At 39.0% G+C, this 13,309-nt stretch overlaps 1 protein-coding gene across 1 annotated transcript; it reads right to left on the bottom strand.

Annotated features, from left to right (window-relative positions):
* Positions 1 to 25: 25 nt before the first annotated feature.
* Positions 26 to 13,252, bottom strand: LOC124142737 (kynurenine/alpha-aminoadipate aminotransferase, mitochondrial-like). Its single transcript, XM_046511375.2, has 12 exons — positions 13,137 to 13,252; positions 11,731 to 11,827; positions 10,946 to 11,045; positions 9,174 to 9,242; positions 8,647 to 8,779; positions 7,491 to 7,565; positions 6,572 to 6,847; positions 4,256 to 4,338; positions 3,997 to 4,093; positions 2,915 to 3,041; positions 2,383 to 2,591; positions 26 to 1,743 (listed from the first exon to the last, which is right to left on the bottom strand). Exons 2-12 carry the CDS (start codon positions 11,795 to 11,797, stop codon positions 1,699 to 1,701), a joined length of 1,281 nt encoding a protein of 426 aa, XP_046367331.2. The 5' UTR covers positions 11,798 to 11,827; positions 13,137 to 13,252; the 3' UTR covers positions 26 to 1,698.
* Between the last annotated feature and the right edge of the window lie 57 nt (positions 13,253 to 13,309).

The following is a 13,309-nucleotide window of genomic DNA, read 5'->3' as shown; positions in this document are numbered from 1 at the left end:
AAATCAGGAATAAAAACATGTCATGAAAATTGTACTCATTTATTGCAGATCTGAATATTTGAGTCACATTAACAAATGAAGTATACAAAGCACAGCTTATCACAATCTGAGTAAACAGTATGTATATGAAAAAAATAGCTACACACTACAGTGTGTGATCACAAAAATGTAAGTTCACTGACGTTTTCAGGAACTTTGTAAACCTTGAAAACCAAAACAAACAAATTCACCTCCAATGTTTTGGAGCAGCTTCTTACTGACCAATGCCCTTTATCCCTGCTAGACCTCCTGGGCAGCAGTATACATGCCCCTTTCCCTCCCAATATATGTAGGAGAGAAGCCCCCTTTCTCAATCCATGTGGCAGAGTCGTTCCCCCTTGCCTAATCCATGTAGCAGAGTCGTTCCCCCTCGCCCAATCCATGCAGCAGAGGCGTTCCCCCTTGCCCAATCCATGTAGCAGAGTCGTTCCCCCTTGCCCAATTCATGTAGCAGAGTCGTTCCCCCTTGCCCAATCCATGTAGCAGAGTTGTTCCCCTTGCCCAATCCATGTAGCAGAGTCGTTCCCCCTTTCCCAATACATGTAGCAGAGTGGTCCCCTTTTCCCAATATATGTGTAAGCTCTTTTCCAGCAAGTGACACCTTTGTAACACTCTTGCTAACATCGCTGCTGTCAGTGTGGCATGGCCATTACAAAAATCTGCTGTGACTAGAATGGGGATCTGATGAATTTGTGAAGGCACAACAGTTTGACATGCAAATGGGGCAGTACTGATTTTGGTATGACTGGATACAAGTTGAAGTCCCTTTCACTCATGTCAATGTTTAGAATGACTCAACTTTCAAAGTCTACCTGTATTATGTGTATAGGTGTACTAAATTAATTATCACATTTACACTCAATGATGTTTCTAATAAAAAATATGTACGTCTAAAGATCGCAGCATATAAAAAGAGGTAGAAAATCATCTTTCTAACAATCTTATAGATTGGACAGTTGTGTACCCTGTTCTGTTTTGTTTGCATTGTGTAAATTGTAATCCAAACTAAATCACAATTATATAATGGTTTTGACACTGGTACTGAAAACAATATTTTGAAAAAGGAAAGTGAATTAAGAGATATATTTTTGACAGTCCATAAAACAGTCTGGTAAAATATTAACTCTGAAGAGGACGAATAAAGTAGAGAGCACTATTAACTGCCATTTTGAGGGGCGGTCGGGTAGCCTAGTGGTTAAAGTGTTCACTCGTCACGCTGAAGACCCGGGTTCGATTCCCGACATGGGTACAATGTGTGAAGCCCATTTCTGGTGTCCCCCGCCGTGATATTGCTGGAATATTGCTAAAAGCGGCGTAAAACCATACTCACTCACTCACTCACTATTTTGCTTGATAATTGCTTCATGTTACAAAAGTTTTACAGAAATCAAACACCAAATTAAAGAACTAAGTACCATATATCTTCAAAAAATTCAACAACAAAATCCATTTTATGATTAAAATGAACGTTCACAATTTTCAACACCATACTGATCAAGTTTGTTGTGGAAAAATAGGCAATTTTCTTTCATGTTCCCGATGTAGGTGATTGATACCAGTTACCTTGTATCCATGTAAACAAGTATATGTCAAGAACCAAATGACAAGCTCTGAATAATAATACTTGACTTTTCCACGATTCTGTGAGATCACGGTGAGTTAGGACTGCTCTTCCCGAATCAAGGCTGCCAGTCTCTCGAAAGCCTGGAATTAAAATCGGAGGAAGTATTATACATGAATTCAAGCAATACACATCACTTCAGACATATATAATGAAAAACTAACAGTCATTTAATTCATGTCTTAAGCATTAATACTTTTCACAAATGGTGTCAAACCCTGAGAGTCTTACATCACGTCACATGACACAAATCCTCCCTTGACTAGTTTGAGTTAATCTATAAATTATTAAAGGTTAAATAAAGTCAAACACCGTTGTGTCGCGAACTTGAAGGGACCGATGTGGATACTTTAAAGTTAGTCGAGGTTTGACACAACCCGAAAACTGATGAATAAAGATGGAATATGCAGGGACAAAGTTTATACTTTGAGACAACCATAAGTTTGGCACATATAAGTTTGACAAAATGGTGTTTGACTGTATGTTAAAACAAAATTTCTATGCCATTTCTCCTGAATGTGATGCCAAAATAGTATATATCTCACTTTTAGAGACATACAAAGGGCTTCTTTTTTAAAGTAACAGCCTAAGTCTAAAAATAATTTAGATCCCCACCAAAAAGCAACAACAAAAAATGTTGTTCAACAGATACTATACTTAGAGCAAAATGGTGATCAAGCTCACAGATATTTGAATAAGCTAACTGAACGGCCATGTCCTACCTTGTCCATATCATCTGGTGACACCAATGAGTATGACGCACGTACATACTGACATGGTGCCGTGTCGTCCGGCATGAAGGCGTTCCCAGGCACAAACAGAACTTCCTTCTCCCTCGCCTTCTCTGTGATCATCTTGAACGTGTCACGGATACCTGGCAACTTGAGCCACAGAAACATCCCACCGGACGGAACAGACCACTCAGCTAGACCTGCAGGCAGGGATATCACATTTAACAATATAAATATGTTCATTGTGTTTGTAGTTATTAGACTAAAAAAAACTAAAAAGGAGGAGGGAAGTAGGACTCTTTTTTTTTTTTTGTGAAAACACAATGGATGAGGGAGGAATGCTTCTTCTGTATCTGTACCAGGAATTCCAGCAAACACAACTGAGCGCACATTGAATCTAGCTCCCCAATACAATGTCAGTTGTCAAGCATTATTAAAAAGCTTGTACATTTTATCATCATCTTTAAAGAGGCTGGAGATAATGTAGATATTTTATTTAAGAAATAATGTGTAACCTGTCTACCTTTGAGATGTTTTTCAGCAGCAGTGAGACACATGTCCCTCTTCTTCTCATAAAAGTCGGCCACATTTTGGGCATGCTTCAAGAAACCATCATAGCCCATAGTTTCCAAAATCGGTACCAGGAGAGCCTGAAGAAAAATACTTTAGCCTTAAAAATATAAAACAATTGGTTCTCAGGCAATGGCTTTTAAAAATATAGTGTGGGCTGGTGGTGTTTTTTTGTTTTTTTTTGTAACCAAATAAACAGTTGTGTACAACCTGGGAAAGGGCCGCCATACATAAATGTATTCCTTGATGAGTAAAAGACTGGAATACAGTAATGGACTACCGTTGGGATACCAGTGGGTGCATAATTCATGCATACAATGAGCTTTGAATTTATTTCACAACGCAAAGACGTTATCGTGAGCACACAACACCGGAAAAAGTATGTCAACAAATCTGAACTGAAGTACGCAAGTTAGTCCTGTTATCACACCATTCACATTATAAGAGTGTTCATCGTGTATCAGGACCTATGTTTGTAATCCTTTATATTACTTTTATCCAAGATTTCATTCAGTTTTGTTTGCATTAATTTACGCGAAATTGTGTATGAACTGCAGGCTATATCGTGTGTTGTTTTTTTTAAATTGAAATAAAAACAAAACATGCTGCAGACTTTATGATGATGTGGGCGGTGCCTGAGAACCAAGGCTATTTTTTTTTTAGCCTTATACATGTAATAAGCACTATTTTACACATTTCAAACACATAGGGTTTGATAGTGCAAGGGAGATAACATGGTAAACAAACAAGAGTTGTCTCCCCAAGTGCAACTGTTGGACACAGATGGAATTCTGTATATTTTTCTGTGCAGATGTCTACCATTGCATATTCATCTGTCCACGAAACTGACCAGGGCCCACTTGCACAAAGCGATCTTAGTGCTAAGGTGATCTTAACTCCCATACTTTACCATAGGCTTACAATGGTCTTAGCGCTAAGATCGTTTTGTGCAAGTGGGCCCAGTTCGTAAGCGGACATTAAACCAAAATGTACTACATATTCATTGTAATAAGTGGAGACATTTGAATGACACACCTGTGACATGCCACTAACATGGACCACTGACACCTGCATGTGTAGAGCTATTCTGTTGACAAGCATCTTAGGCCCGCTCAAGAAGCCCACTCGGACACTGTAAGTATAAAGTATGAGCTTGAAACTCTCATTACGTGTATTTCCTTTGTATTAACTATTGTTTCAGCATCATTTCAGTTATGGAGTAATTTCAGGTAAAGAAAGAATTTAGTTAAAAATTATATGGCTTATTTCATTACATCAAGTTATAATGACTCACCCTGAAGACAGAAGTTTGGAGAGGGAGTCAAATCTCATTACCCGACCATCAACATCCATGGACAGGAAACTTGGGATGTAAGGCTGGAAGGAAGACAGATAGTTCAGATCAAATAAGCAAGATGCTTGCTATGTTCATGATCTTATTCATAACATTGTCATGTTTATCCAGCTTCCTGAGGCAAGGGATTTAGCTGACCAGTTTCTGACTGGAATTTCTGGGTCCGATTGCAGCGCAACCAGTGGCTATTACAAGTTATGTCCCTTTTATGTCCCTTCTATGTCCCTCTTATTGACCAATCAGATTCCACCATTCAAATCATTTGCATTTCCTTCAAACAAAATGGTGGTGCCAAGTGAATATTGTAATAAAACTTTGCGAAGTGCGTCAAATCATGTGAGCACCTTGATTAAAAACATGAAAAGATTTGGAAAATATCTATTGACGCTAAGTACACATGCTTTGCAAATCCTGCAATCGACCGAAATCTGCACGGCAGTTTACGAACCAGATGTTGATTTGGTTACATGATCTTGATTGGACTAAGCATAGACTCATTAGTCCAGCCAAAATATAACTCCATATTTCCAGCCTAGTTCGGCAAAGGTTGAAACTGGACTTTTATCGTCAGTTAACTCCCTTGTCTCAGGAAGATGTGATTTTCAGGATAAGGTATCTAAAGCTGGTTGTAAGCACTGTGTTATGTTGTGATGGTGTAGACTGGTAATAGTTAACATGGCAGCCAGCATGTCAAGCTCTCTTATACTGCCACCAGTCACAGCTCCCCAAATTGAATTTCTATCTCATTTCATCTATCATGTTGCTGGAGTAAGATTATAAGGGGGGTGTTGGGTGCTTTTCCTTTATTCTGCAATCTTCAGCCAATCTGATTAAACGAAACGCAAATTCATCTGGGGAAATATTAAGTCAGTTGCGAACCTTTTAAAAATTCACTATGATGGTCTTCCCAAAAGACAAACACAAAAATATAAATGTGATTACATTATAGGTATATTTAGATTCCTGTAATGGCCACTTGCACCCTGATGGCAGCGACGGTTCTGTGAATGTAGGGTGTCACACACCGGGAAGGAGCTTGCAAGCATGTGATAGAAGGGGAGTAGCCCCATTACCATACAGGCCTTCAGTCTGTCAGTACAGTGAAAGTTACGAGGGTGTCACACACCGGGAAGGAGCTTGCAAGCATGTGATAGAAGGGGAGTAGCCCCATTACCATACAGGCCTTCAGTCTGTCAGTACAGTGAAAGTTACGAGGGTGTCACACACCGGGAAGGAGCTTGCAAGCATGTGATAGAAGGGGAGTAGCCCCATTACCATACAGGCCTTCAGTCTGTCCGTACAGTGAAAGTTATGAGGGTGTCACACACCGGGAAGGAGCTTGCAAGCATGTGATAGAAGGGGAGTAGCCCCAGTACCATACAGGCCTTCAGTCTGTCAGTACAGTGAAAGTTATGAGGGTGTCACACACCGGGAAGGAGCTTGCAAGCATGTGATAGAAGGGGAGTAGCCCCATTACCATACAGGCCTCCAGTCTGTCCGTACAGTGAAAGTTACGAGGGTGTCACACACCGGGAAGGAGCTTGCAAGCATGTGATAGAAGGGGAGTAGCCCCATTACCATACAGGCCTTCAGTCTGTCCGTACAGTGAAAGTTATGTGGGTCACGGAGACAGTCAAACATATGTCCAGTTATCCATAGTCTGAGGCAAACAAGCTGCTGATGTTACTCCCTGGTAATGCAATGTGCTCAAAGGAATCTGCTTGGACCATTATGGCCCATCCAGGTTACAATGTATATGATTTCATATTAATTACTCCATTGCATCGTTTTTATCAACCTACAGTAAACTACGGTTATAACAAACTCAAAGGGACCATTAATTTTAGTTCGTAATAACTGTAGGTCATTATAAGCATATATACAGCATATATACAGCAAATGGCCGGAACTGAAAATAAGTTTGTTATATCGGTCAGTTTGTTATAAGCGTGTTCGTTATAAACATAGTTTACTGTAGTTATCTGAAAGCCCAATAAAACCCAGAGGAAAGAAAATACAACAATAATTCAAAATAGATGTTCTTTAATTTGTGGGCGGTCGGGTAGCGCTCTGGTTAAAGCGTTCGCTTGTCACGGAAGACCCGGGTTCGATTCTCGATATGGGTACAATGTGTGAGGCCCATTTCCGATGTACCCCGCCGTGATATTGCTGGAATATTGCTAACAGCGGCGTAAACCCCTACTGACTCAGTCAGTCTTTAATCTATACAGGTACAATCTCTTACAGCAAACATACCTTGGCAAACTGAAGATAAAAGTATGGATCATCCTCCATGATGACGAGATCATATTCCTGGGCGATGCTGTAGATCTCCCGCTTCCTGTCCAGCGTCAGCCCACTACCTGTTGGGTTGCCTCCGTTGGGAATACAGTATAATACTTTCGGGATGTCACTGGCTGGGTCCTGGGCATCCGATGGAGACCATTTAGACAGACAGTTTCGAAGACTCTCCGGAAGAATGCCATCTTTGTCTGACTCGACACCTAAGATGTTTGCTCTCAGTGGTCGGACCTGAACATAAGAAGGGTGAGGGAGCAGGTTTTCAATGAAGACATGATAAGGATGCTAGTATCTGTACAAAGATATTAACTTAAAATAAAAAGAAGCTAAAATCAATATATGCTGAACAAAAAGGTTAGTCTGACCATATTCATACTAGAGTCGGACAAGCAGGCTTATGGCCATGTTTAACTCTGAACATATACATATGTTGGGAAGTGATCCCATGTCTTCTGTGTGGTGTCAAACACAAAAGTATTATGTTTCTGTTCCTTTGGGTTTGGCCTAAGAAGATGAGACGAAACAGCCTTCTTTTTGGATGTTGTTTCCGATATTAGAATGCCCTTTTTGCAGAGTCATACGAGTTCAGTAGAGTGATGTCTGAACTGCACTTGTCAGGCCACCTGCAACACACACACAGCCTGCGGGGTAGCCTAGTGGCTAAAGTGTTTGCTAGTCACGCTGAAGGCCCAGCAGGTTTAATTCTCCACACGGGTACAATGTGTGAAACCCATTAGTGATGTCCCCCGACATTATACTGCTGGAATATTGGTAAAAGCAGTGAAAAACACCACACTGACCGGGAGAAAAATTCTGGTATGTATCCTTATACATGGACTCTGGACTAATCTGAAGTAGATGTTGGTGTACTTACTATAGCCAGGGTGCCAGGGTACGCAGGTTTCTCCATCAGGACGTTGTCCCCGGGACTCACAAATGCCTCGAACACCTACACCACCAGAATATGAGGTTGAATACATCCACAAACATACTACTGAGCACTTACATAGGAGGAATAAACCGCCCGGTCTAGTGGAAAGTGCATCTGCCCAGGGAGAGCGGCAGGTTGGTGGTTCAATCCCCGGGCCACGTTATACCAAAAGACGTTAGAATACAAGATGGTACTTATTAATGTCTGGCACTTGGCATTATGGACCAACCATTTGATATTCTGGGTGGAGATTAAATATTTTTTCCCTACTGCTGCAAAACCAGATATACCGTATTCGACGTAATAAGCGCCCATAGCGATATTTTCTAATATATTGGCAAGTGAACAATCCTAATTAGCACCCCTTCCGATTGATCAATGTAAACAAGACTTATTTATTCATGTATAATAAATGTATATAAACAGTTCAGGTCGTCAGCATAAACCACTAAATTTATCTTTCAACTCTGTTTTTTCCACCAAAATAATATTCTAATAAGAGCCCCCAGGGCACTTATTACGTCGAATACAGTATATTATATTAAAACTATGAGCCTGAATATCTTTTCAAGAATAATCCATCGCAACAATGTAATTTTTTAGGTAGCTAATTTCTGTTTTTTTTAATGGTCTGAAAAGCATAATTATTTTTTTCAAGAATTTTCTGGGACAATTTCCCCCCCCCCCCCCCCGAAAAAACAAGGGCTGGTTGGCTTGGAGACAGAAAACTGTGTCTTCATTGGGTATCCAAGTCAAACAATGGCATGGTATTTCAGTGGGCTAGCACAATAAAACTGGCATACGCCTGGACATAGTACAAGCGCTAGACACATGTTATATAAGTGAAATAATCTTAGCCCCGAATTTAAACCCAATTTCACCAAAAGTAAAACAATTAATGCTAAGATTGTTTTGTGAAACTAGGCCAGGACAAGCAGGGATTTATCTGGACCTGCTCAGAGGCTGATATTCGGCCCTAAGTCTCACGATTTTGTCCAATTTGTTTGCCAAGTGCACTTAGTTTGGAATCCTAGATAAATCCCTGACAAGACACCACCCCAGCTGCAATACATATGTCCTATGGAGTAGCATAGCTCACCTTACACAGTCCATCCTGGCTCCCACTCGTGACGAGGAAGTCCAGCTGTTTGTTGTCGTCAGCGATGCCAAGTGTCGGTGGGTTGTGAACCTTCTGCTGTATGCCCTTCAGCCATTTCAGCATCTCAGGTAGGCTACAACATCAGATTGAACTAAGTAACAACATAGAATTGTCTGTAAATAATCAAATCTGGACCAGGCAATCCAGTGATTGACATCATGTGCATCGATCCACGTAATTGGGATATGATGACATGCATCAACCAAGTCAGCGAGTCTGACCACCTGATCCCGTTAGTAGCCTTTTATGACAAGCATAGTCGCTTTTTATGGCAAGCATGGGTTGCTGAAGACCTATTCTATCCAGATCTTCACGGGTCAAGTAGGTGACAGGGACAACCTTTATTGTTGCTATGTAGAATATAGGTGGTTTCTTTGACCCCAACTGCAGATCTCTCCGAAACAAATGTGTCCAAATATTAGAAAAGAATTGGCTGATAATATATTGCTAATGACTTGTAGAATTACCCTGGTGTGGCTGAGTACTGTAAGCCTTTCTTCAGCAGGGCATTGTTTAAGTTGATTTTTGACCCATCACTGAAAAATGCAGATGTAATAAAAAAATATTAAAAATGATGATCATGATAATGGTGATGGGGAAAATGTCAAAAATAACAATTATAATCATTATAAATTATTGTGGATATCGTTTGGTAACATGCTCTTCATAATATTTGTTTCGTTTGTTTGCTGTTTATCGCGTCACTCAGCTGTATTCCAGCTACCGTATTCGACGTAATAAGCGCCCCGCTCTAATAAGCGCCCACGGCGATATTTGCCAATATATTGGCTAGTGATCAAAACCAATTAGCACGCCTTTCGATTGATCAATGTAAACAAAACACTTATTTATTCGCGTATGATACGTACTCGTGTGCTATATGCACCCTTAATTATGGGCATTTAAATTCTGGAAATCTCACGTATATAAACATTTCAGGCTGTCAGCATAAACCACGAAATTTATCTTTCAACTCTGTCGTTTTCACCAAAATAATATTCTAATAAGAGCCCCCTATTTCTAATTTTGAGACCGCCCTGTGCGCTTATTACGTTGAATACGGTATATGATGCCAGCCTGTAAATAATTGATTCTGGACCACACAATCCAGTGATCAATATTGTGAGCAAAGACCCACGCCGTTGTGGTACCATGATACTCAATAAACTAAGTCACTGAGACTGACCACCCGATCCATTTTATCACTGGGTATCTAATCTAACCCTGAATTCCTACAATGCAATACGACTCATCTTCGCTATTGGATATAAAATAATTTCATCACTCACAATCAATCTGATACTCTTAATGAATATACATGTATCTATTCAGTACTTTTCACTATCATAAAGATTTGGGTGAAACTGTACATATGGACTGGTAATGTATGGAGTCAGGGACCGGACCAAATACCATGTGTCTGTCCTAACCAAACTAAAGTACTCACGGAAATGAAAAAAACCTTTTTTTTCGATCTCAGATTTTAAATAAATGCAGTTAATATACAAAATATATAAATATTCAAACAACTCAATTTGTACTAATTGGGCCTTGGCACAAATACAGCGTTTCAAAGGTTTTTATGTCTTTTTACACGTAAAAGTGTGTAAAAATGTGAACAAAACAGACTATTTTGAAACTGAGCATAACCAGGTGTTAGTAGATCAAGGTGAATTTCCATGACCTATGACACCTTAACGACAGGTGAAAACAGGTGCTTGAAACCCACGTGCATGTGATTTGTGAGTGGTAAGTGATTTGTGAGTGGCATTGTGGGATAGTGAATCATCGTCAAAATATCAGAACGTAAAAGTAACATATTCCCTTCTCAAACAACAACTTACATGTCATTATTATTATGTACATAAACATAGCTGTTATTTTTATTGTTTTTTGATAACTTTTTTCCAGGCTTATTTGCATAATGCCTATAGCCTGTTTCTGCCATGTCAATTTGGACTTAGTTTTATTTTTGAATGTTGAAAGTGCCTACAAATTACCTCCTGTAAAGTACATTTTGTATTGAGCACTGAGATAAAACTAGCAAATCCAGACTAGTACTTTTCCAGTTGTTTTGTTATTTCGTATTTACATCTACGTAATGCTTTGTGTCGATTATTAAATCCAGCAAAACAGGTGTTTTTTTCATTTCCATGAGTACTTTAAGGATCCATTTGGAACCTAACTGTTCAAGTGTGATCCACTTGATTGCATTATTGAAGCAGACAGTTTGTATTACCTGAGAGTTATTGAAGCCTCCTTTATAGGAAACAGTTCAGCGTTGGGCATACCGCCGGCCATGGAGATGAGGGAGGGGGGAGACTGAAGCACAATGCTGGCTGAAAGATAGACGCGAATGTGTTTGGGATTCAACGCTCACAAAGCTGACAAACAAAACTGGAATTCTGAGGTTTGTCTATGGTTGATTATTAGTTTATAACATAATTAATTACTGGAGGCCCATGTGTGAGACTTGTTCTGAATTCATATGTCAAGCAAATCCAAGAGTATTTAGAGGGTCACTAAGAAAAGATAAATTTTGGGGGGTTAAAATCCAGGTGAAAACAGTCCAGACTGTCTTAAAGAAAGACCTACACGTGAATTATTTTTTTATGTCTCTGGACACAAATTCTTGATTTGCGCCCATATAAAACACAGACAAGATTCTGAACACAATTTGACAGGTAGGCCACAGAATACATTATTTTACCAGACAGGTTTGGGGATGAATTGAAGTATTAACTGATCTCTCTGCATGCTTCAGCTAAAAAAGAGTTTATGTGACCACAATAAACAATTGTTCAAATGATGTTTTTATTACAATCAGACATCTACTAAGAAATGTCATTAATGAGAATCTTGAAAAAAAGCCTTGAAACTTTGATATCATGAGGCATTTGATTCTCTATACTTATTAATCTTATCTACCACAATTTACTTCAAATGATCTTTAAATCCAGAAATACAATGGTTTGGAATGAAATGATAACTAGCATGACTAATATATAATAATTTATTGCTTACTAAGAACTCTAATTGGAGATGGCTTTCTTGCCAGGCTGGTGGCATTCAAGAATCTTGCATAATTCATTTTCAGAGAATATTTGTCTTCTCCTTCTTTCTGCAACAAAAGTAAATAAACATAAAAACATGTTGACAATATTATTTGGAATGAGGATTAACTAGTGATCAGGGTAACTATGAGTTTAGGCAGCGATAATAGAAGTCATTAAAAATGAAGCGACAAGCCACCCGATCTTTTGGGCAAATTAGTAAATGGAAAAAATCTACTACCAAATATATATACCTGGTACAACCATAAATCTGTACCCTCTCAATGAGACCTAGGTTGCATGATCAAAAATATAAGTACATATATTTGAAGGCAAGTGTTTTAAGGATTGCAGTTTTCGCGGGTTTACGATTCATGTACATTGTGGCAGGGTTGTTAGTGTGTTATATTTCAAATTGGGCATGTATTAGGAAAACACTATGGAACAATCAGTAGCTCTGTGTAGCAGCCTAGTGCATAGAGCAAACCAGCTTTCCATCTGTCATTTTCTGCTACCTGTTACTACAAATTGTGAGTCCTGTATTGATGTTTAGTCAATCTTTCTTCAGATTTTCATAATTTGGTTCTCAAACAATAAAGCTACCTCATGTAGCAATCATAGAAAAGAATTAGCACAGACATGACATAAAATATACAGTATGTTCCTCTGAATACAGTAGAGGCAGTGGGTAGCCTAGTGGTTTAAGCGGTCGCTCGTCATGCCGAAGACCTGGGTTCAATTCCCCACATGGGTACAATGTGTGAAGAGTATTTCTGGTGTCCACTGCTGTGATATTGCTGAAATATTGCTAAAAGTGGCACAAAACCATACTCACTCACTCACTGAATACAGGAGAAAGAGGTGACAGGAGCATTGTAGATACATTTAATCAATTAGGGGTACCCGTATCCCAAAATAGATCCATTTCTTGAGACCTCCATTTCTTTGGATTGAAAAAAACCTGTTTTCAATTTTGCTGTAAATTGTCCTTTTAACTTGAACTATTTAAAAAATCAAAATAGCAAGTGGCTGATAAGTTGATCGTCTTTTACTATTTGTTTAATGGTAGATCTATGTTGATATACAATCTATGCTATAAAATGGAACATTATCATGATTTATGCATCTTATGTAAACATCATTTAAAACTCTAAATCTTTAATTACTCCTAATTCAAAGTGAAAGTCCATTCAACAGTTCAAGGCCTAATTTAAGTTCTTATCTTGACTTGACCCTTTATATTTACTGGACTAGATCTACTTACCTTAAAAACTTCTCAAAAACTCTTTGTCAGTTAGTGACATTTAACATGACTATTCTGTACTATGCAATGCAAAGTACTGTCGTATTATCCTATTCAAATGAATTTATGCTTACATAACGTTTGGCCTGAGATCTCCAGCGATATTTCTCGGCCAAACTCTCTCATTCTTTGACCGTGACCTTGCCACACCTCCAAAGAGCAGCCATTGTCAGTCCATGTAATGGTGTTTGTAAAGTAAAATGTTTCCTTTGTCCTGCTAGTCGTGTCATTATTAAAACATTTAACA

Source organism: Haliotis rufescens, unplaced genomic scaffold (assembly GCF_023055435.1).
Source record: "Haliotis rufescens isolate VD_foot unplaced genomic scaffold, xgHalRufe1.0.p SCAF_2, whole genome shotgun sequence".
NCBI lineage: Eukaryota > Metazoa > Mollusca > Gastropoda > Lepetellida > Haliotidae > Haliotis > Haliotis rufescens.
Note: the sequence above shows the minus strand (reverse complement) of the source record. Positions and strands in the feature narration are given on the sequence as shown.